This window comes from Camelus dromedarius, chromosome 5 (genome assembly GCF_036321535.1).
Source record: "Camelus dromedarius isolate mCamDro1 chromosome 5, mCamDro1.pat, whole genome shotgun sequence".
NCBI classification, from domain to species: Eukaryota; Metazoa; Chordata; class Mammalia; order Artiodactyla; family Camelidae; genus Camelus; species Camelus dromedarius.
The window spans coordinates 48989914-49016472 of NC_087440.1; the positions used below are offsets into that span (position 1 = coordinate 48989914).

General features: G+C 33.6%; 1 protein-coding gene across 3 annotated transcripts in view; it reads right to left on the reverse strand.

The window, feature by feature from the left end:
* The window catches only part of MDGA2 (MAM domain containing glycosylphosphatidylinositol anchor 2), a 697006-nt gene that overhangs the window by 297773 nt on the left and 372674 nt on the right, over nucleotides 1–26559 (reverse strand). For 2 of the 3 annotated variants that reach the window (XM_010976971.3, XM_031453665.2), the window contains one exon: nucleotides 25103–25277. In XM_010976971.3, the coding sequence (XP_010975273.2) occupies nucleotides 25103–25277 (175 nt within the window). The remainder of the gene's footprint in view (nucleotides 1–25102; nucleotides 25278–26559) is intronic. The other variant, XM_064485929.1, reaches the window with a different exon arrangement.

Sequence of the window (26559 nt, forward strand, 5' to 3'; positions counted from 1 at the left end):
ACTTGGGTCTGATGAAGTAAAGCAATCAGCTCATAAGAAACCAGAAAATCACAATAAAACTATGGTATTGAACTGAAGATTCAGATAAAGGGATAGCACACAGATAAAGACGTTTTAAGTTGCCCTGGGATTGCAATTAGGAAATCAGATGAATCACTCAACCTCTCTCTCTCCTCCTCCCTCCCCTCCCTTCACAACAACTTTGTGAGGCCATTACTACTTTTTCAGCAAAAAAAAAAAAAAAAAAAAAAATTGGACTTTAACGACACTATATGACCTTCCCACAGACATTTAGCTATTAAATATAGAGACAGGACCAAATGCATTTCTCGTGTTTCCTATTACATTATATTACTTTCTTATTTATTTTATGTATTCTGGAATGATTGTGATATGAATGTGTTTGATATAAGACACAAACTCTCACATTTTCTCTCTTGTGCATTTAACTACAATCCTTGCATTTTAGCGCAAACCTCAGTATAATGGTTAAACAAAGGTAGTACATATTATATTTAAAACCAGTGGGGTGAGCATTTTCATTCTTTCAGCCTCAAGCTGTAATTTTTTCCATGCACACATTAACTTATATTTTAAAGTTCAATGATTGTATTTAGTTTTCACATTTCCATAAATGTTGTCAAGTTTTTACATTTATTGAACCACTACAAAAAGCATCTTCTTTTCAACAAAATTATGGCTTAACAGTCCAAAGATAATACTGCAATTTAACTAGGGAATAGAGGAAATATTCTTATGTTCCCTAGGAGTACTTTTAAATCCTACAATTAATTTAAAATTTCAGTCTCTGAAAACACCTATTACCAATACGTGAAGACATTAAGGCTCAGAATTTGTACTATGTTTCACTGCAGGGTGTGCTTGATGAACTAGTTTTATTGGGCCACGAGAAAATGATGAATACAGGCTTAACATGTACAAAGTTTACTCACAGTTCTGAGATGGGGACTTAAAATGCTATGACAACAAGGATTCAAAGTCAGCCAAAAAAAAAAAAAAAAAAAAAAAGGAAAAAAAAAAGTTCAGTCTGTAACTGACAATTAGAAGTTAGGAAGATAGCTAAGGAATGTGTTAAGTAAACTGTGTACTCTCTTCGCTCTGTGGATGGTATCTTAAATGCATGAGATCTATAGCAAATAGTTATAGATAGCCATCTGGAAACTCTGCCTAGTAAAGGAACATAATGAATTAAAAGCTGCACTTGAGATAAAAACCTACACAAATAGAAAAATCAGCAAATTATGATTTTTGAGCATTTTAATATCAAGACTAATTTTAATTTAATGACAGTTTTTATATATATTCTATTTGAGGACATTCTAGACATTTAGACTTCATAACTGTAACTATATATATATAGTTATATATATATATATAGTTTTATATATATGACAAGTTAAGTATGCTTATACAAAGGTATTTCCAAAATAAGGAGATCTTTATGTAATGATTTCGTGAGCTACTTAATTTCTAAGAATATTGTGTTCATAAAAAGAAAATATGCTTCCTGCTTTTTGTTAATATTTAGACTGAACTAGAATATTGTAGGATATGGTAACTAATTTTCCCTTGGGTTGAGAAATTTATGTAAAGCACTAAGCACGTCATATGAAACAACCAATACTCACTGAATATATTACAAGAGATGTAGTAAGTACTTGTAGTAGGAACACTTTAATAGTAGTCGAAGTAGAAACAGCAATAGTAGTACCATTATTCTTTTTCTAAAATCTGCTCAACCCAGAACAATAATTCTAACTACCTTACTACTGTAACACAGCATTAACTAATCACTTCTATTCTACACACTGGCCAAGACTTGATTTGCATTTTCTTATCTAATCCTCACAAGAACCCTAAGATATAGGAATCATTATTCCTATTTATTATATAAGAGAACAGATGCTCAGAGGCTTTAAATACCTTATTTAAGATTAAACAGCTTCTAGGTGTTGGAGTCAGTATTTCTAAACATAATATCTGCTTTCTAAGCTTATATTTTTTGCAACTACATACTGTACATTGAACAGTAAATTTAGATAACATGCCTAACAATATAAGCAGAGAAACAGCAGCATAACCTTAAAAAGCTAGAGAAACTAAATGTAGTTGAGTTTATGAGAACTTCACATTTAAAAAAAAAAACTAAAAATTATTTTCATACTCAGAAGTATCCTCTCAACTTTGGATTCATGTATCATAATCCACAATTTGGGCATTTTTATAATATATATTTATAAGGGTTCACTACTGCTATGGACTGAATGTGTCACCCCCCTACCAAATTCTCATGTGAAATCTGAACCCCTAAAGTGATGAGATTAGGAGGTAGAGTCTTTAGAGGGTAATTAGGTCATGCAGGTGGAGCCCTCGTGAATAGGACTGGTGATCTTATAAGAAAAGACACTAGAACTTGCTCTCAGTCTCTGATCTCTGCCATATGATGATACAGGGAGAAGATGGCCATCTGCAAACCAGGATGCGGGCTCCCACTAGACACCAGATCTGCCAGCACTTTGATCCTGGACTTCCCAGTCTCCAGAATTGTGAGAAATCAATGTTTGTTTTTTAAGTTACCCAATCTACAGTACTATTACAGCAGCCCCATCCAACTGACTGACACCTGCCCTTCAAAAAATTATTACATACTCTACCCTACAAGTTTCAGGGTAAAGAATATTATTATCAGGACCTTGATTTTTAGAGTAAACACAAGTTTTAAAAAATTAATTTTTAGTATTTGCATACCTAAGTAATCACTCACCATGACAACTGCCATGACTTAATAGTAACTGATTCCAAAGGAAATCTGTTCAAGGGCTACACTGAGTTATAGTATATAGTATTCAGCAGTCTCAAAGAATAGGGGTGATGGGAAAATTAGAGTCTCATAAAACTGCTGTTACTGTACTTATAAACAGGGGAAAACTGTTTATAGGAGAAAGGATAACAGTGAGAGGTGCTAGCAATAACCACTGGTAGTTAGAATCCATTCTACCATGGTGACCAAGCCAGACCCACAATGAAAGAATTCAAACATATAAACATCATACTGGAGGGCTGAGATTGTATAGCAACATCACACTAATTGGTTGAGATTTTTTTCAAGCTAACATAAAAACAATCACATTTGAATGTGTTGTCCATGATATGCTTTCAAGCAACAAGAATGATTTTCTTTTAAATGTAGGCATGTCTATATAAGTATCTTCTTGATGAATCTTAATGAGATTAGAGAAAAGTACCACAATGTCCAGCATATATGATTTTAGTATTGTACAATTATGATAACACATTCAGTCTTTAATTTCCCTGTTAAACAATACCATTAATCAAGGAATCAACAGGTATACACTTACACTGCAATTCTGTTTATTTAAAAAAAAACCAAAAACGTATCCATTGCTAGTAATTACACCTCTACCTATTGATATGTGCATGTGTGTAAAATGCACATTGTCTTCTGTGACAGTATAACTTTATGCTATACATAGAATGGATTTGTGACTTAATCCAAAACAGAATGGTTGAAATCATAATCTGTTTAAAATAGGCTGGATGGCTAGTTTTTACCTGTCGAACTTCAGTTAATGGTGCCTACTTTACCTTACCAAAAAAAAAAAAAAATTGGTAAACTGATGGGATGATTATCAACCCCCTATTAATATAATTATGATTAACAGTTTATGAGAATGCTGTTAATATAGCGCTGCATTTTTCAAGTGTTTGATTTATTTTATTATTTATTAATGGTTTTAAACTTTTATTTTATCTGTCTGTTATATTTAAAATGAACTGATGAGACATCTGGATGAAGAATGAATAAAATCCCAAAATGACTGAAATAACTTTGCTGGCTAATTTTATGAGTCAACTTGGCTAGGCTATGATGCCCAGTTGTTTGGTCAAATATCAGTCGAGATATTTCTTGGATGGTGTATTTTAGATGTGACTAATACATAAATTAGTAGAGTCTGATAAAGGAGGCTACCCTCTATAATAAGAATGGATCTCATCCAATCAGTCAAAGGCCTTAAGAGCAAAGGACTGAGGTTTCACAAAGAAGAAGAAATTCTGAAGACTTCAACATAGAAGCCCTGCTTCAGTTTCCAACCTGCTACTCTGTGGAATTTGGGCTCCAAGACTGAAACATCAGCTTTCACCTGAATTTCCAGCTTGCAGGCCTGTCTTACAAATTTCAGCCTTCGTAGCTCCTACAATTATGGAAATCAATTCCTTAAGATAAATCTCTCTCTCTTTCCTTCTCACCATTTCTCTCTCTCTCTCCCTCTTCCATACATATACATTTTTTTAATTTAAAATATTTGTACATTTTAACTGTAAAACAAAGAAAAAATTCATCTAGGCAATTTCTCCTTTCCTAATTTAACATTCGAATAATTCTGGCTATTTATCCCAAGAACACTATTACATAGTGCTGTTCTTTCAATTTGACAAAGCATTATAACAAAGTTAAAGTAAGCATCTCTGGTAGAAAAATAAGAGTTATTGAAGATATCCACTTTCTACTAATTTTTTGGATTCACTAATTTGTTGTTTTAACACCATGTGTTTTCATTATAAATGACTGGCTACAATAGAATGCCAGTGCTAGACTGGACCCAAGAAAACTATTTCTTTGAATTCTCTCATTTCACAGTTGACTGCTGATCTAAGGTCATACAAGTAATGACATCATTGGATGAAGCCTAGCTTCCTGATTCTTATTAGGGTACTACATTGATACCATGCAGATTGAAGAACAATCATAATATGCCAAATACATAATAATTGTACAGTATTTGTTGAATAACTGACAGTTACTTTGTCCTGTATTCTCAACTGGCTGATAATAATCCAGATCCATTTGCTAAGAACAGAAAGGTGAATTTGTTACTCAGAAGTTTTAGAAGACCAAAATGTGTAACAAATGTGTGCTTCATTGCAAGGTTTGGCTTATCAATAAGAAAAAGCATCTGCAAATAAATTTTAAAATAGAAAACCATATTATGGATCTTAGTAGTAAAAAATGCAAATCATATTTATAATAGCAGAACTAGCACTAACATGTAGACCAAGTAAAATAAAGGATAAAGTAGAAAGTTTGGAATTTGGAAAAAAAAAAAAAAGAATGAGAGCTGACACTGGGAAAAGTGGAGAATTAAATAAAACAGATAACAGATGTTTAATACATATCTTTAAATACATAATGTATTATATTACTAATATATTTATTCATAATTGTAATAAAAATAATTATTAAAATGCATTTACTTATATGTTACATATGTATGCATATGATACCCTCATTTCTATATATGTTTAGTGTATGTTTGGCCAAGGAATGAAAAGAAAGAAGAAAGGATATGAATGGTGGAGAGTGCCTTAACACACAAAAAATCATAAATTGTCTCCACATATGGCATTTTTAATTTATTTTTCACTGAAGTTAAAAAAATCAATTACAAAAGTTAATTTGGCAAACACAATTAGAAACATTTATTGAAGATACAAGAGCACAATTAATGAAACAATTGTAAATGATACCGTATTTCTAAAACTATTCTTCTACAGAATGGATTTGGTTTATTGAAAGTACTAAAGTAATCATTTAATACCATAATTCATGTACCAGATTGGTTTTGAATTTTTCATATATGCAGCTTCTCCTTTCTTCCTATTTGCATTCATCATCTGCTAACTCATCCATTTCATCAGCTTCTTGAGGAACTCTTTAATCTCTAGTTTACAACCTCTCTCCACCATGTTTCCTGACATCAAACTCAGTGATTTTAATATCCATATCAGCACTGCATTTATCATCACTAGCTCTGAATTCCTTAACTACCCTCTACTGAAAGGATAGTAATTCACTCCACCTCAGCCACCCTCTAACAAGATTATCACCTGGACCTTGAGATCACACAAAGGCATTCTATCTCTGCAATTGTAAACCCAGTTTGTTTCTTTTCCTGCGTGGGACTGCTCTTCTTTCCCTCTCTTGTGCCTGGTATACCTACAGATCAAACTAAGAATTCATGATGTTTCACAAGCTACCCTCCTCCAGATAAATGGCATTTCCCATGCCTCACAACTTCTCCAAATATTCAGAACTTCCTTCAGACCTCTCACCCAGCCTCTGCCCACATTCTCACCAAATAACTCATCTTCTATTTCAGTAGATCAAAACGGCTAACAGATATGAACTTCACCTTTCCAGCCACTGACAGCCTACTTTATCTGTATCTTTTTCTATTTCCTTCTTGGCTGCCTTTGTATTACAAAGCAAGGAAGTTAATTCTTCCTCAAGTTACCTATCGGATTTTTTTTTATTCTATTCCCTCCTGACTCTCAATCCCATCAAATATCCTTGCTGTCTTATATCATTTTTCTTTCCTTCTACTCAATTTCATTATCTGTAAAATGGAAAGTGCATATATAATGAATTAACACACGATGTACTTGACACAGTGTGTAGTACATATTAAATGCTATGAAAGATTATATTTTATCATTGTTAATTGAGTAGTAATAGTATTAATAGTGATATAATTATTTTTATATGTCTGATTAAGTCTCTTATACTTACGCATAAACAAGTAAAATCAATATGATACATTCCACTGCCTCTTTGCATTCCTATGCTTTTTCTTCTATATATCCTTTATTGAGTTCTTATGTAGATCACCATTCTAAACCCTTATAACTGTAAAGAATAAAATAGCAAAATCTTCATAATGGGCTCAACACTTTGCCAAGCAAATAGTAGGCACCTATTAGTGTTAGTAAATGCAGTTGTGATAATTAGATAACAACTATATGGATTAGATATCATTGTTACCCTTTAATAAGAAGTTAAGTAATTTGCCCAAGATCATAAAGCTGGTAATTATGGAGATGGACTTTTGAGATTAGATTAACTCACTGAACAATCTCTATCCTTGGAAGTGGTCCACTAACTTACTGATTTTTTTTTTTAAGTGCCTCTTTTCAGGCATCAATCCATGTAAAGTTTACAATGCTGACAATGATGACTTTTCTTCTTGAGACCAGTCCCTAGTCTCCTACATCCCTAGCATGCCACCTGTCAATAGCAATTAAGAGATGACCTTCTGAGCTTTGACTTTGTGTGAGCCAAGGACCTAAGAACTTTATATGCCCTAACTAATTTTGTCCTTACCACGACCATATAACTCTGGTATTGTTATCATTGTCATTGTCATTATTATTATTATCTCTATTTTAACAATGCTCAAATTAGTTACATGAGGTTCAGAGAGTGAAAATGTATGGATTATGTGGTTATACAATTCACAGAACTGACAAGGGTAAATCCAGAACTGGAATCCAGCAACTTAGTTCAATGTCTATACTTATAAGGATGACACTCTACTGATCTTAGTGCCAAGATTAGTGGCACATAATTGATTCTCAGTACATGATGGTTGAACAAATGCTTGCTACAAAATTACTGTAACAATAAATAACTAAATACAATATCAAGAGAAATCTTTGAAATACTTGAAAATAACTCTTTTCCTTCCAGTTCAGGTATTTTAGATACCTGAAAAGAGTTATCACTTGTCATGTTAGAGTTGAAGGTAAAGGTTTGCTTTTATAGTCATAACATATACATATTAATAAACAGTGTAAACAGCATCAGTCATGGACCAGGCACTATGCAGCTACAGAGATCCAGATACTTCTTATGTAACTGTGATGAGGTAGAGGGATTTTATTAATATACTGTCTGACACTGGTTCCCCTAATGAGATCACTCTTTTGAAAATACATTTATGTGTTCAAGGTGAATGTGAAACTAGAAGGACTGGATGGAGAGCCTACTAGGCTTCAGAGAAAGGTGACATTGTTTTCCACGAGGTAGGAGTTGGTAGCAATGGGGGAGAGACTGCTGTACTGGTCCTGAAAGAAAGAGGAGAAGAATATAGGGGAGAGAGGCACCAGGAAGACACAGGACATCTGAATACACTGAAGGAACACAAGACGATCAATGACTCCACCAGGCCCAGGTAAAGTTGTTGGTATTGCTGGGACCAACTCTGCCTCCATCGTGGACAAGTTTCAGTAAAGTCTGCTGTGTTCGTGGAAGCTTTGTGGTTGTGGAGTTTTGTGTGAAATCAAATGGCCCATGCTTCCTGACTGGGTGAAACAGGACTGTACTGTGACAGAGACAGAGAAGTGGAAGTCCGGGAGGCAGAAGGCTCTAGAAACTAGGGTGATTTTCAGAAACCCCGAGGAAGAGCTTTGGACTTTGACGGAGTGTCAAAAGGGCATAACTTTGAGGCAGATACCTAGTTTTGAAACCAGAGGTCTTGGGATTGGACTAAGGATCCTTAAATTTTTTCAAAGGTCCACAAGAGATTAAGATATGTAACCAGAGATAAGAACCACAATGTGACTTGAGGGCTGTGAGAAAGACAGAAGCTTCTCCAACAACACTTCCAGACACACTCTGGCTACAAAGAAGCAGATAAATATATGTGGGGCCTTTAGGCAAGGTGAGAGGTGTCAACAGGAAAAATTCAGATTGGCACAGTATAATATTTGGAAAAATATGGAGATATATATATTAAAAAAAACTCCACAGAATTAGAAATGAGCTCATACATAGTGAACATTTTGAAAGAGCTATACAATCTTCCTTAAAAGGCTTACTAATTAATAACTTTTTATGCATATTGAGTAGGGTCATTTCACCTCATTTTTTCTTCTATCAGTTGTAGTTAAAATTACCAATTACAGTGATTTACTCCTGTTTTAGCACAACACCTCATGCTTACTTTGCAAGAAGAGACTATATAAAAGCCCAACTAAATGGCTATGAAATTTCTACAATGAGAAAATTCAGCAGCAACAATCCATTAAAATGACCTTTATCATAAAGTTTTGCAGAGGATATGTGGTCTGTGTCTACATGTCCTTCAAATAAAATAAAACAAACTCAGTGGGAAAGGAAATCATGAAATACAAAAGAAAAATTAAATCTTCTAATGTAAACTGGCAAATCATATCATAATCTGTTACTTCGTTTCAGGTAGATTTTGCATTCTTTTCCAAACTAGAGCAGAGAGACTATTATTTTTGGTTCTTTAAAAAGATACACTCTCACTCTTTTTTCTAATTCCTATTAGTTGCAACACCCTCTCTACACTTAGTATTGTTTTATAAAGAATAGAGCCTCAAAAATGCATGCTCACTAAATAAATTGGTTTATTGACAGTAGTTTAAAACAGCTCACGCTCACAGTGCTTTGCTGAGTTGGTGAAAAATAACATGCTAAAAAAGAAAACTTACCAGAGTTTCTTTATTACCAACATTACTTCATTCTAAGAAAATTTCATCATTGATACCCAACACAGTGAAAAGATTTAATTTCTAATTCCTGCTGTGCCACCGACATGCTGTGACAACTCAAACAAGCTATTTAAAATAATAGTAGCCCAAGTCATAAGTATAGAAAATGAGGCTTTTCTTGCTTTCTCTCTTCATCCATCACACTTTTACCAGAATTTTTTTTTTCCACAATACAAACTATATACGTATCTTTGCTCAGCAAATCTTCCATGGCCCCTCATTGCCCACATGATGATAAACAAACTGTTTAAGTTGGCATTCCAGGCCACTGTTTAAATATTCAGAAAATATTTACCCTGTAACCTTTACCCAAATCAGTCTCTCCCGTCAATATAATAGAGTTATACTCCCCGAACAACACCACACATACTGCCACATCCACCCTTGGCCAGTCCCATTCTCCCAGTCAGATATGCTCTCCCTTCTCCACCTCAACTGGTCTAAGTCTTTTTTCTTCATAGCCTTCTTCCAAGCCTTTCCTTCAATCAAGATAATATTTAGTGGTTACTTCTTCCCCTGAATTTCTGTAATACATCTTTTGTGTTTATGATCTTACATCTTACTTCAAAAAGAGGCTGTAACTTGTTAGTGGGCAGATAATATACTTTATGTATTTTAATATCCCCAAACCTAATAGGCATCCAGAAAATCTTTACTGAAATATCATTATAATGATTTAGAACTGTTCTTAGAGAAGGAAAATAAATATTTATGTATTAGAGCTTTTTCTTCTCTTCTAAGCCCCAGCACACATTCAAAGTCTTCACTCAGATGTTTTCTGTTTACTTTGAAGCATCCTCTCTATAAAACATTCATAATCAAACAATCCAAAAATTGTGATGATGATTAAGGATATTTTAGTCTATTCATTTAGAAAGGGGAAAAAAAAACCCTGAGACCCAAAAACGTCATTTCTTTATTGAATTCATAATTTAGCAAGTCTTATGGCCAGCATAAGAAGACATGGAACCATGATTTCTCAATCTTATCTCAGCATTTCAGCTACTACAACAAGTATCTTAACTATAATATGCGGGATCATATTCTTTCTGATGATATGAATGGTGCTGGTTTTGTATAACAGTGTGTTCCCAATACAGAGTCACAAAGAATCTGCCATACCGACATCATTTAAGAATTGTTTGTTGAATGAATACTGAATGGGTCATTATATATAATACCACATGAAGTAGAATTTCACTCCCATAAAGCACACTATTCAAAGTCACTGTTTTCCAGATGTCACCCTCTCATTGAAAACATTGCTTCATACTCAGAGAAAAAAGGGAAACAAATAGTGAATTTTCTAACTCAGAGTTTTCAAACTACAGCATACTGTCTCTCTCAGTGAATTGTCATTAAGATCACAAGCCATTTGTTCTTTTTTTCCCCAGTGGACATACGGACACATATCATCATTTCTTTGCCTGGATCTTTACTTTGAGGAAATTTACCAGAACACAATTATTAAGCAGTGAAAAACTGTAAGGACTTTAAATATTATTACTATTATTTGACAATGTTATGATTGGAAATGATGAATCACAGATTTTAAGTTATATAGGCTACTTCTAAGAATTTGGAGGGCATAAAAGAGGGGCCACAAGTCTAAGGAAAGATAAAGAGAAACATTTAAATGCACATTCTGAAAGAGGCAATATCAAGTAGTTTGATTTTACTTCTAGGTAAATCAGAAATCAATCTATCCCTCCACAAACATCTGTTTCTTATACTCTATTGTAAGTTCATCATTGGGATGGTCATTTGGACAGGAGTAAATTAAATAATGACATAAAGTGGTCCTTGCTCTCTAGAAGTTTACAAGACCTTTAGAAAAACAAAATTTATAGGCATGAATCATTATATAATACTTTTCAATGTACAAAATAACCATTAATACAGATTTATACTGCCTTATGCACAATTCAACAATTTCTTCTACACAATTCTGAAGAACAAAAAGCTCTCAAAAAGGAAAGATTTTCTATAATCAATTTGAAAACAGAATTTGACTCAATCCGAGCTATAATGTTAACAAACATTGCCTGCAAATGATTTGAGGCTATTTATAAAGTTCTTTTGTCCCACTTCATATTTGACATAACTCAGGGTATCGAAAGAGCTACAGAATGTTAATATTTTTGACCACGGGGTCACTGGTGATGTTACAAAAAAAGGTCTATGTTCACCATAACCATTCCAAAACCTAAAAAAACCTGAGTCTTGAAATTGTTTGCAGGTTTCACAAAATATATTGTGGACATGTGACATAAAGAAGCAGGTAATTAATTACACTAAATATTTGAGGTATAAAATTCAGGAAACAAAGGTATAATTCCTAGGAGAGGAAATGAGGAAAGAGTTCAACCAGTCAGCAAGGAAGCTTGAAGGGTAGGCAAGGTTGGGAAATTGGACAAAACAGGAGATGAGGACAGAGACGAAGACACAGCAGGAACACAGCGCAGGGTGGAAGTAAGCCCAGGATCTTCAGCAGCAGGAGAGGCCAGGCCAGCTAGCATATGGGGTCAGTATCGGTTTGGGAAGGTGGGGATTACATTTCAAAATGTAGGAGAAAAAACAAGCACAAGGAATTGGAGTTCTGTAAGTGAAAAAGCACAGAATGGATGTAGAATTTTCAGGGACAAATATTATAATGAGTCCTGCATGTAAGAGACTGATTTGGCAAGGATGTGCAGATAAATGCAAGGAGAGCAGTGCTGCTGCAGGAGAGGCCTGCAGGACCAGGTGTGAAGGGATGAGGGGCTGGAATAAAACAGTGGAGGTAGGAATACAAAACGGCATCTGCTACCCTTTCTCTATTTTAGCTTATTCTGAAAATTGGAAAAGATTTTTAAAGGCCTTTCTCTGTGTGTTCACTCCACGTGTCAAATACAATTCTTAGGGATGGATACCTAAAAATGTTCGAAATTGAACAAACCCTTCATTTACTTCATTCACTGCCATCTGGATGCTTGAATATATATCTGCTTCATAGTTGCCTCCTGATATGTGGATTTCTCTATTCTAAGCCTGGTGACAAACCCAAGGGACTATGAATTAAAAACAAAACAAAACAAAACAAAACAAAACAAAAGACCGCAGTCTTCTCTAGCGGGGTTCAAATGTTTTCATTTCACTTTCAATTTAAGAGCTTGAAAGTAAGTGTATTTTTCAGATACTTAAATATTTGGTGTTCAAGTATGAGATAGATGCTAAAAAAAGTTAATTAAATTTCTTTCTCTATCAAGAGAACAGACTTAAGTTTTTGAAAACATGAAGTATCCAAGCAAGGTTGGGTGTCTGTTTTATACCCTTGGCCAGGCTGACAAGAACCATTTTCTTTAACTGTCAAAGGATAAATAAACAAACAAACTAACTAACTCTTGCCTTAATTTAAAGTTGAAGGTAGAAAATCATTTTAATTTTAAAGATCTTCTTATCTTATAAATCTAATGGCTTTTTCACCCTCTATGAGAATCTTTCTACCTTGTACTAGAGAGCTAGCCAAGAACTGATATTCCAGATTATTTCATGTGACTCAAGGTATAGACAGAGCTGCAGAAGCAGTTTACTACGTTTACTTGGGACTGTTATAAATTTAAATTAGATGCTATAATACATTCTGAATAAATTCAGAACAATTTATATGAATTAGTTTGTAATATAAAATTATATTAGTCATATAAGAGCCTCAAGTGCAATAACTGACTACTCAAATTTTTACTTTATCCTCTCAGTGAGACTCAGCACCGCTAGATTTAAAAACATGTGAAAGAAATCTAATTAAACATTCTCATACATATTTTTCAGATTCAAATCATCTTATTAGCTCACTTTATTTGTACAAATTATACTGCTTCTCTTAACTTTTTTTTTCTTTTTTTTTTAATGAAAAACATATGCAATGTAGAGTTGACAGTAGCAGACTTCATCCCTAGGGATGATCTGCCTGGAAATCAGAGCACCGAATGCCAATCTTGACTCTCTGGCTGAGTCAGCAGCAGCACCTGCCTGCCATGTAACTTCAGAATGAAGAACCTCACATCGCCAATGGTCTGCTTCCTCAAGGGCCTTTTACTTGTTTAATCAATGAATTTACCACTTTAAAATAACAGATACAGTTTATCAATAATTTTTAGGTATGAGAAAAAAACATTATTGAATTTAGATACACACTTTCTTTTTTGACTTGCTGGTAACCATAAGCATAAAAATATCAACGTGGTTGCCCATTAGAGTAGTCATCAACTTTTGTGAAAAATATTGCTACTTTTCAGTAAATAAGTCTGCTCAAGAATTGATAGTCTTTTTCTCAACTAACAATCTAGCAATTAAATGAATGTTGATGTAATAATTTTGACTATTTTCTTGAATTCTTTAATATATTTAGTGGAAATACTTTTTAATTAATGTCATATTTTGTACCACTTTTCCTTTATTACTTTTAATATGCATAGATATCTTATCCACCAGCCTATTTTTCAACCAAGTTTTTTTTTTACGTCTATTTTTCAAATCTCCAACTAACTACAAACTTCTATAGGGCAAAGGCCTTGTATTTTTGTTTCATCTCTCAACATAGTTTCTAGGAGAATGTTTTGCATACAGCAGGTCCTCAATTAGCATTGCGAACTGACCAACTTTAACTGGAACTGGCCTTCTGGGATCTCCGGTCAGAAGGCTACGAATGCTTGGAATTTTCAGAATCAGGTTGAATAAGCACAAGAACCTAAAGGCAGCAGGAACAGGTGCAGAGCAACTGAGAGAAAGCTGCTAGTAGCTATTCTGGTTGTGTGCCTGTGGAATGAGGAAGGGATTCCAGTAGGTGCTCTGTGAATAGCTCTTAAGAGGGTGCGTTGGATCAGTAATGACTGAATAATAAGCAGGCTGGTAAAGATAGGGCTAAACTGATTTAAAAGCAACTCTCCCATTATGTTCTCTGAATAAGAAGCAGTGAACAGGTATGCAATAGGCAATGTTTATAGGGAGTTAAGAAGAGCTAAGTCTTCTACAGACCCAAGGAAATGCTTCAGAATCTGTTTCATTAAATTTGACAACTGTAACTGAAATTCACCAATAGAAGAGTATAAAAAAATGAATTCAAGACTGCCTCTTCTCTAGAGATGAAATAAAAAATTTTACCTTGAAATTGATGCTGGACAAAATCCTGAACTTATTATTAAAAAGATGCCTTATGATTATATAAAGATTATATTGCAAATAGGTAAGTCAAAGTATGTGTTGGGAGGGGGCAGCATTAGAGTGCATGCTTAGCATGCACGAGGACCTGGGTTCAATCCCTAGTACCTTCATTAAAAATAAATAAATAAATAAACGTAATTACCTACCCACTTCCAATTTTTTTTTAATGCACTAATCAAGATTTTAATACTCACTATGTACAAAACTACTTTTTTCAAAATAATATTTGATAAAGGTTATGAAATTACAAAGAAGTCAGATGTATAGCTTGTTCTTAAAATAAAATCAAACTGTTAACATTCTATAATAATGTGTCATCATACTAAGTTAAACACACTTCCCTTTATCGAAATGTGTTTTTTGAGTTTCCTCGGAAGCAAACTCTATAAAAATGACTCAAGTGCAAAAAGTGCATTTGAAAAGTGTTCCCAGAACCATCAGTAAGGTATTAACAAAGCATGGAAAAATAAATATATAAATGATTATTATTAAACTAGTGACAACTGTGAGGAATTAGAATTTAATTTTCCTAAGGAACTCTGGGAGACAGTGAAGCAGTCTCTCTCAGTCATTCTCTTCAAGAACCATGGCAGCAGGGGTATTTATAAACCAACTCTCACTAATAATTTTTGAAAGATACAAAGGTGGGCATTAATTTCTCAGAACTTCTGCCTGCTGAGAACATGGACAGAGTAGACTCTGGAAACCTAAGAAAACTTCTAGGAAAAGAATTTCAGGTACGTGCATTTGGAAGTAACTTCCAGTATACACAGAAATAAAGAATGGAAAGAAGATACCAGAAGGGCGCCAACACAATCTACTGCCATAGTTGACCAGGAAAATTCTGTATTTTTGGTACATCTTGACTGGGTGAGATCTTTTACATTCTTGGCTGCCTTATCTTTTTCTTTTTTCTTTTTCTGATGAGGGGGAGGTAATTAGGTATATTTATTTATATTTGCAGGACATACTGGGGATTGAACCCAGGACTTCGTGCATGATAACCAGACACTCTTCCACTTGAGCTATACCCTCCCCAGATCTTTTACATCCTCCATTTTTACAGATGAAGGAACTATTTTAAAATACTATCTTTGTGACTTTCTAACCATGGGGTTAGAATGAAAGTGGAAATCAGATATGTTTCTCTGTAGGAACCAACCTTCACAGATGAATATTACTTTCTTGTTAAAAAAAACTATACTAATATTTAGCTTTAGAAATTAAATCTTGCTTATCTAAAACATATTGCAAGTCAAAGTGTAAAATTGGACTGACTAAACTGGTCTGCTTAAGTAAATAAGAACTACTACTTCATACTTCAGTTGTTGTAACTTCGACACATAAAACTGGATTCGTTTCTGATGAACGAAATTTGAGTGAGACATAAAAACTAAGAATCAATCATAGACAGAAACTGACATATTGGCATTATATTCTTCCACTGAAACACAGACCTACCTTTCTCATTTAATGAAAGAATAATGAAAACAACAAACAAGAAAAAATTTAGCTTCAGAAGACATTAACATGGAGTTCCAAGGAGGAGAAGTCTCAGACCAGAAGTATTTCTGACACTGGGGGCAGGGATAGTAAAATTGGAATCTGAGAAATGATTTTCCTACTTTATCCATTTAGTACATATGATCAATAAGTAGATATCTTTTCTTTCATGAGTTTGTTTTTGTGAAAGTATATCTACTTCTAACCTTTAAAACGTGCCAAAAAAAAAAAAAAAAAAACAAGACGCTTACAGTTTTGAAGACACTCTGTAAGTTCTTTTATTAGTAACACTAACACTTTTAGGTAATTAGATTGGTCATGTGTCCATGAGTAAATAACTCTGGTAAACAAGAATTCTTCATCTGCAGCATACCCAAAATTGCAGCATTCTCTCTTGACATTTATTAACAGGGTAATTACCATGACAGCATTTAATTTTAATAAGCATTGTAATTACCACATCAAACATCATTAAGCTGATGTTTTGGGAGGAGGGGTGGTGGTGAAAAAAATTATGTTTAATGAGATTGACTTAAGGCATTAGTTTTCTTGCAGGGCTTGTCTTGCTACCAGAATTTCCATTAGTCATTCTAGTCTTTTTTCTAAAGTTTGTTGTCCAGAAGTCATGTTGATAGGTCCGATAAAAATAAACTCAAACAATGCACTGTTAATCATTTTTAACTGTGAAGTTCATAATTCTTTCTAACACAGGTAAATTGTATTTGAAGAATAAATGGATAACATGTCATCCTAATCTCCCACTAATTTCCCAAGTAAAAAAGTAATAAATAAATCTAACAGACAAGGACAAAAAAAATTCACTGCTTGTTCTGAATATAATGAAATGCAACAATCTACCTCAATGAAGTTAAATTGAGGAATATGTTTCAGAAATAAGAAGGCTTATAAAATGTTTAATGGATATTGGAAAAAATTTGTCTTATGTGTGAACAGTGTCTGCACACGTGAAACTTATTAAGCTAATGCCTCTGAATCTAATTTCTTTTTGAATTAAAAATAAGTTTTAATCAAATCCTAACCTGTAAAGTTGTATGACCTCTATTACCCTGTGAGCAATAGTTACGGCTGAGAATCAGTGAAAGAATTACAGAAACACATTCTCAGAAAATTGTTTAAATGCCCTCAAGAATCTCAAGTTAACAAATATATTTCAGTATGAGAGCGTCACAATTCTGCGAACCTACTTTTTCTTTACATAGAATATACTCTCTTCCTCCACAGGGAGATAGTGGGGTTCCTGATGAATGGCCATTGCTTCTTAGGGTAAATGAAGCACTATTAGTATTTAGGAGAATGCTGATTCTCAATGGTAATTTTGAAGTCCGAAAACTGTAATTCCTTTATCTTATATTCGACATAAATAGCAGATAATCATTCATATGGTCATGAAACACTAGCAATAAAATCTCAACACAACATAGCAGCCAATCTTTCAAATTAAGCTTTCATTTTTCCTCTAAACCCACCCTTTTAGTCACTATTCTCCCAAATACAGTTCACTTAATCTCTCTTCTGTGTCTTTAATCAAACTGCTCACTTATTGTTGAATACCTTTGCCTTCTCCCTCTACTTATTTAAACCTACTGTGCCAAGAACTCTGAAAGGTTGTATATTTTCCCTATTTGCTAGCTAACAAGTTAGCCTGCCAGTGTCATGGAAGCTCACAGAAGACATGAGACTCCTGGGTCAGAGGCAAATGGCTTTATTCCTCATCTCAGGTGGACGTAAGAGCCTCATGTTTTCATAGGTTCTCCTCCCTCAATTTCCACAGGGGCAAAGTTGGCGCAGCCCAGGCAAATGCTGTACACACAGTTTGCGACACAGGTAAGGAATCCTGAGATTAGGAAACTTCCGACCTTAAAAGGTCCTGCTAGCAAAGGTGCCTAATCTTTGCTCCCAAGGGAGACACTACCGTTATTATTCTGGTCAGGAAACAAATCTGCCTTCTGCCACAGAGGCAGATACTGACCTAATATCTATGGCTGTTTGCTACACAAACATCCTTGAAAAAGAGAGTTCAGGACAAAAAACTGCCAAAGGACATGCAGAAATGCATGTTAAATCTCATCCTTCAAACTACAATGTCAATCCCACTTCTTTAACAGTAAGAGGCCACAGTAAACTCTCACTCTTGGCACTACAACTTTTGTGCCATCTGACACGTCATTCACATTGTGAGGCATCATTTACGTCATTTATCTTATTGCTTAACATTTGTATTCCATTTAAATAAATTACATATTTTATATTTTCTCTTTAGGTAGTTTGAACTCAATGAAGGTACAAATTATGTAATAAATTCTTTTTAAGCCTCACAAAAATTTAATGAAACTATTTTCAGTAGCCACTCAAATATTTGCTGCATGAAGAAGGGTCAAAACTTATATTTTAAATGTTTCATCCTAAGCCACAGGTAAACAAATGGTAGTAGAAGAGTTTTACTCTGTCACATTTGAGGGGGAAATTAGTTAGAAATGGGCACCAACATTCCCTGTGCTATTGTCTGTCCTTTGCTTATAAAATATCTTTTCTGTCAACTTTAATTGGTGTCAAATATCAGAGAACATCAGTTCTTATAAAGAATTAAAGAAGAGTGTAAATATAATTAGAATTGACAACAATCATCTGACAAAATTTGGAATGAGATTAGTTTTAACTTCTAGGAGCTTAGTAACAAGAATCTCCAAGGCGAAATCTTCAAATCTACATTTTATGAATTAAAAATGATCAAATTATACATGCACATAATTTAGAAAGCCAAAAAATTATACAAAACATAACCTCAAGTATTTCCAATACCCAGAGGCAAATTTTTCTAATGCATCTCTTAACCATTCTTGGTTTTGCCTTCATGTTTTTAAATGTTTAACTGCTACTTATAGATTTTTTTTTCATTTGCACATTGTATTACTGATTTCTTCCTATTGAAGAGAAGCCTTTAGCTCTCTTATACTAACTCTCCCCCATTTCCACATTCCTTATATTTACATCATACTTATGGTGAAGTCAACTGCTGTTGTTCTTGTTGGTAATGCAGGTATGTCTTCACAGTTAAACCCTGTATAATATTTCAGTTACATTTCATTTCATACAACTTTTTCTTTGCATTCTGTAAATAATACCCACATTTTGTTTCTTCTATTTCGTATGCATCCATCATTACCATATTATGAAGCTTTCCATGGGAAGTGTTAAAAGTCATTCTCTAAAACATCAGATAACCCACCAGCTGAATCTCTTTCCTGAAGATATCCTTCATGGAGCCTCCTTCCAGCTTCAGCCTATCTTGGCTGCTCTTGAGGTCCAATGCACAGCTATCATCATGGAGTTTTGTTTCACTAACATCCTGGAATTTCCTTCCATATTCTCTATATACAATCTCCTATTTTTAAAATTAGTTATGGTAGAACATATATAAAAGGAGTGTAGTAGTGTGTTGAGAAAGGGAACATGGCAGATGAAATCTGGAAATCTTACAGATCTAAAAATGTCTTCCTTCTTCTCTAACTATCAAACTTAAGAAAGTCTGGCTGTGTAGAAAGCTGTAGTTTGAAAATAGTTTTCTTCAGAATTTCAGAAGCTCTACTCAATTTTCTTCTAGCTTCCTGATTTCTTTTCTTTTTTTCATCATTTGATTCCTGATTTCTATTTATAAGACCTGTGCCATTTTGATTCCTAATTCTTTATATGTGATTTTAGAAAAATAGAAAAACTCATTGGAAATGTTTAAGATCTTCACTTTTCTCCTAGTGTTTTGAATTGCATGTTGATATGTTTCGGTGTGGATCTTGTTTACTCCATGTTCTAGACACTTGGTGGACCCTTTTTAATTGAAAACATATGTCCAATTATGACAGAAATTTGTGTTAATTTTTTAGAAAATAACGTCTTCATCTCTATTTCCTCTTTTTGGAATTCCATTCAAATGCTAAGTTTGCTAGACCAATTATCTAATTTTCATACCTTCTCTTTCTTGTTTCAGTTCTTTGATTGTTAAATTTCATTTTACTCTCCTAAGATTTCTTCAACTTTATCCTTCATCTCTTTTATTGATTTTTATGTTATTACTTTTAATATTCTAAGAGTTCATTGATGTTTTCTGAAAATTCTTTGTTTCTATTTTCCTGTTCCTGTTATGTAAATGCAGTATTTCCCTTTTTTCCTGAGAATACTAATTTAAAAATCAACAACTGTGTTTTATTTTGTAGTTTGGCTCTTTGAAGTAGCCCTGTTTCCTGAATTCTTTTTCCCATTTCTTTTTCTTGGTTTCTCTGTTTTATTTTTTAGAAGATTGTCTCAAATGTTTGGTTATCTGGTATACTCACATCTAGGAATCACTTATAAAAGCTTATTGGTAGCTGTGTTGATCAACTATAGGCTTCACTGTGGGTAAATTAGCTGGGTTATTTCATCAAGGACCCTACTTGTCAGGATCCATAGCCTTTTCTCCGGAGTTCATCAGTGTTCCTAGACAGGAATTCTCCAAAATTCTGCCAGAAAGGCATTCTCAGAACCAAGTGTGAGAAGGGCTTATGATGAGTATGTAAACTTTCACTTAATAACCCTGATTTAAGAGTATGTTGTCTCTTGTTTTTGATGACTACAGGTTTCTTAGTTCAAAGTTTCTCTAGTTCAATATCTCACAAAAATAAAATTTTGTGTCTTCCATAGGAATCTGACTAGGAGGTTGGTGGGCAATGTGAGATAGGTAGGCATTAAATTCTGTGAAATGTAGAAGGAGATCTGGTTATGGAACTCTTCTTATATGGACTTTGAACCGATTCTTTTGTTTTTAGACTAAATTACACTGTAAAAGCTAAGTGGTATCCCCAACTTCTGAGCTTTTTGAGAATTCTGTAACATATGTTACATGCCTAGTTCTGTCCTCCATACTGACCGCTTTGATTCAAGTTTTCTTTAGTATGCTAAACAGTGGTTGTTCCCTGATCTGAGTCTTTTCCTTCAAAATTGTTTTTCTGTCATCTCCTTACCCATTCCCTCTATCCTTGTTGATATGTTTTGTTGATGTTGTTATTATTGTGGTTTTACTCCTTTACTGTAGTTTTAGTATAGTTTCAGGAAGAAGACAAAGAGAATGTGTATGTTTTAAAACAGCAGGTTTAAGTAGAACTAATTCTACATGTTTCTGTTTAATATACAGCTTTTAGTATTCAGACCCTCAGAAGCAATTTCCCAGCAAAAGAAGAATTGTAATTGATTAGCTTTTGGTCAGAAATATGTGTATAAATGAGTAGGTCAGATTTTACAAAAAAAAAAAAAAGTTATGTGGTTATGAAATCAGCTTGTTTATAAATATACTTTTTAAAGAATTATACTTCATAAAGCATCTTGGAATGTTTTTATAATTCTTAAAGATCAAAATGATACTCATAATAACCTGAGAAACAGTTACATCTTCTCAAAATAACAACACAAAGCAAACCATATTCTTGGTTGAAATAGAAAAAAATACATTTGGTAGTTGTTTTATGAAAGCTACATGGTCCAATTTTTCTACTATAAGAAATCTTAGAAAGTTATGTGGGAAGAAATTGTTAATTTATTTAATAAATCTTCCCAAATTGATCAAAATGCTAATGTAGAATCACAAATATTTCAAAATATTTATCTAATAAAAATCACCTCATTTTAGATCAATCAGTACTGTAGCAGGCTCCTCTTCTGAAAATGAATTTTCCTCACCAAAATAATGAGGAATTAGCACTAAACTTTATTTTAGGTAGGTATTAGCTAAAAAGTCAAGAAACTTATGATCAGAATATGGGATTTAATGAAAGATATACATTTTCACTATTAAAAAATCTCTCCAGAGTTACTGATGGCTATAAAATTAATAGTTTTATGGGGCACTTTTAAAAGACCATGTATCACAAGGGATTCAAGGCTAAATTCTAATACCATTTACTAGAATTTCTGTTAATTCCAAGCCATAGTCTGCCTCAGCTTGTTGTTGCAAATATGATCCTTACCCGCAGATTTTTTTTTTGTATTTTGTATTCTATACCCATTGTGTGTTCCAAGTTCTACCAACATTGATGAACCAGTTTAGAAAAAAGAGAAATAGAAATCTACAGTGCAGTCAATGAATCTAAAACTATGGCTTCAAACATAAAAAGAATAGTCCTATTGTTTTAACATCTCCAAAAATAGCTAACGCATAAATAAGTACCTGAAATAAAGCTGCTCACTTGTTTATGATTTATAAAAATGAGTATCTACTCAGTAAACCTGTCCAGCTTCAAATCAAAATCCTAAGTAACAGACGAATCTTTAGACTATAATCCAATTTTAGACCTCAAGGTTGCCAGGTTTTTAAAACTCAACACTAATATGCTAGTCATGTTCCTATTGACAATGACAGGACAGGTTTTAAATTATAAAGATTCATGTAGAGAAAACATACTTGAGTTTAAAAGCTGTGTTTTTCAGTCAAGGTTACTTTTGGAACACATGGATTCCCAAAAAGGCCTAGCTGTCTCTATTGTAAAGTGTTCTTATCAGTCAAAACATGTTTGAAAATTTACTATTTAAAGGAATTTATTTACCCCAAGCTTTCAAAATAGGCGTAACTACTTAAAACCCATGTCTTGATCACCATAAGATCTCTGGAGCTGAAGGTAAGGCATTCCCAGGAAAATTTCTATTAGTGAAATGCCACATTTATTCATAGAGTCCATAATTTAATACATGTCATTCTCTCAAATAATTTCAGACAACTTTCTAATAAATCTTTGCCATCAAAAACATCCTGAAAGCAGTACTTCACTATGGTATGTACCACAGTGACATTTCACTTAACACAGAACAAAGTGTTTGCCAAGTTCAGGTTGTATGGAAGAAATCCCAACAAAGGCAAAAGGAGAATACAACAGAGCTGATGCCTTCAAGCATGGCTACTTGGAAGGTGACACAGACCTTAGAAGACCAACAGGACTTGGGAAAACCAGAGGGAGTGGCACTGCTCATCAGTTCCACCCAAGTGTGCAACGTGAACTAAGATACTGAGGCACCACTGAATCTGGACAGCAAGAGATGTGAACAAATAGAAAGAGTGGGAATAGTGCAGAATAGTACCTAAAAGGCTTTGTAGTAAGAGGACAAGAGAGGACTATTTTTAAGTCTTTAAAAACGTCACTTCCTTCTTTGTGTTAGATTTTTAAGCCAGCAACACAATATTGTTATTGCCAAACTTACTGTAGTGGCAATGCATGTCCCAATCTCTTATTCAAAACCTTAGGGGGATGTTCTCCAGAATATTTCAGATTTTAGGAAGATAATACAGTACATATTACTATGCATTATACAGTACACTCGGCAGGCTCTGTGGCAATACTGTATAATGAAAAACGTTATTTCTGGGGCAAAACATGATTATTCATACAAATTAGGGTAAATAAAGACCAGAAAGTCTTTTCTACTTTTGTATTCAAGTCATTTCTGGTTAGATGTTGCCATCAAACTGGTTCACATCAGGTTTTGCTGAGAAAAGTTACCAGTAAAATAAAACAAAATTCAGAACTTTTCACATTTTAGACTTGTGTCCAAGGAATGGAAGTGTATTTTAAAACTTCAGGATCAAAATTGTAACAAAAAAGCACAGATGTATACTTTGAAAAGATATGTTCTGTAAGTATTTAATTCATTTATATTAAACTTAGTGTCATTTAAAATTATATACGAACAAAAATACTAAACGTAGTATTTTTTTATAAAGTATATGTTACTGAAAATATTTGATCAGGGTGGGAGGGCCAGTGGCCATACTGTTGGGAAGCATGTGGGAAAGGCCAGTAAGGACAGGGGACGAGCAGCACGTGGGATACAGGTGCCTGAGTTACGCCAGGGGTGTCCAAGGGATCAGGAAATGCTAGAGAGAACGGGGCATGGGTGTCTTCTCTCTCATCCCTTCTAGGGACAGTGCAAGCACCTGAATGTGGAAGATGAATCCCAAATGCAGCCTTGTCACCCACTTCTCGGTCACACTGAATAATTAAATGAGATTAAGCACAGGATCTGATAAATAGATCATGTATAATTACAACTCCTTCCCTAACTGTGCAACACTTGCCCTGAACTGAAAGAAAAGAAAAAAGGGAAGAATGAAAGATAGGTAGTTAGAAAATAAGGAATTCCTCACTTGCTACTTACATCTGAATTACTTTAAAAATCCTTTTATTCTAATGGTAGAATTTTAACAAATAAAATGAAAGTTCTGATAATAAGACAACGGAGTGATAGGTACCTACGCACAAGACCGAACTGAATGTAGGCCCTTAATTCGTTTTGGTGTGGAAGAAAGTAAGGAGACCAAGAGGACTTTAAATGCATTTGCTAACAGCAAAAAAGTAGAAAAATGAGACCAGGAATGAAAATAAATCAACAGACACTTTTCAGGTGGCACAGCATCGCACTAGGTACTGATTACTTTCAACAGAGCTGGATCAAAACCAGAGTCTACACAAAGATTTTGGTCTTTCACAAGCCAGTTCAAATACCTTGCTCACATGATACGCATTTAAAAAAATGAGAATAGCTGAAATTACACATAGGTAAAATTGACAAAACCTGTTACAGTATGTATAGCATGATCCTTTTTTTATACAAATATAAATATGCATTTACATACTTAATATAAAGGAAAGAAGTATATACATTCAACACTAACAGTCATTAGTGGGATTTTCAGTAATATTTACTGTTTTATTAATCTGGTTCTTAAGTGTTCTATAATTGATATATATTGTTCAATCATAAAAGTATTAAATTTTCTAATGGAGATTTTTCAGGAAATATGTTAATGAGCTATCATCACCTTATATACTTTTCATTCTCAACTAAATAGAATTCCATTGTTTGGAATATTTTTTCTCAATAGAGACAATAAAAAATAGATTTCAAGTTGTAGGGCAGAAAAAATGTGTAGTAGACTTAATTAGAGTTTTCTGGGAAATATACTTACAGTACACATCCACTCTGATTGACTTTATTGCTGGGGACCCCAAGCCATTCTCTGCTTTACAGTAATACCGGCCTCCTTGGTGTCGCTGAATATTTGTAATCCTCAAAGTCTCATTGAAGACACTTGAGTCTTGGAATCTGTCAGAGGCACTTCCTGCTGTTTTGGTCCACCTGATCTGAGCAAGCATCAACAAAGATTGTTACTTTAGGTTGGTTTTCTCACTGAAAAACTAAATATCAAATACTCATTTGAAGAGGTTGCTTTTAGAAGAACTACAAAGCCAATTTTGGCAAGTTATTGACAATTAAGAAGAAAAGTTTATACACATAATTGAATTATAAAATATTAAATGCAGTGTCATCATTGTGCAGTGAGTGTAATTCTAGTTCAATTGCACAGAGTTCATCAATAGTTTAATTAGTGTGAAGGATAATATAAAAATAATACAAAGAGAGTATATATATAAGTAGTACATTGGAAATATGAGTTTCTCTTTTTGTTGAGCACTTAGTGTTTTCTCTCATATTTTCTAAACCCTGCAAGGCACTTTTTATTTATTTAGTACAGGTACTACAGGCAGGCTCGCAATTTCTTTTTGGACATGCTTCAGTATTTTATTTAAATTTTTCTATTTGATTTGGATAATTTAAGCATATTACCACAATGGCTTATTGAGACTATGTGTAATTTTATACACCTGGTTGTTAAAACTGGTTTTTGTTTCTTTTTTATGCCTTTGCTTTAATAAGCCCACAAATGACTTGTCTGTTTTGGTAATTAGAATTCACTTTACATCAATAATTATTTTCAAAACATGTGCAAACTTCTCCAAAGAGAACATTTCTATTAAACTGCCAAAACACTCTGAATATCTAAAACATTCCATTATAAACAATACCATTCTTTTAAACACAGCTGTGTACAACAGACTTATTAGCTTTTACTAGAAATAAAGACTGGCATTCAACTCAAATTTTGTATATTTTAGCTTACAAAACCTGAACAAAAGCCACATGATGGTACAGTAAAGTGATACAAAATAGGAAAATTTGGGTTTATTTCTCTCGTTGTCCCTGATGTATAATATATTTTTGTTTGGTTGGTTTTTATATTCTGGTTGAAAAACTACTGATAGAAATCCTCTGGTCAAACGCAAATGAAGAAACATGGAAAAATGCAACTAGAGACTAGGTCATCAAAATTCAAATCTTATAATACTGCCATTATTTATACTATTTTCATATAATGTTAATTAAAATTTACAATCTAATTACATTAAACATATCTTTAAACAGTTCTCCAAAGCATTACAGTATAAGTATAACCACGTTTTCTCTTAATTGTGAATAAAATGAAAACGTTACTTAGAGATTAATAAAATTCAGTAAATCACAAAGATATATATATGTTTATCCAAAAACTTTGTGCAGAAAATATACACAAAAAATAAATGGGAT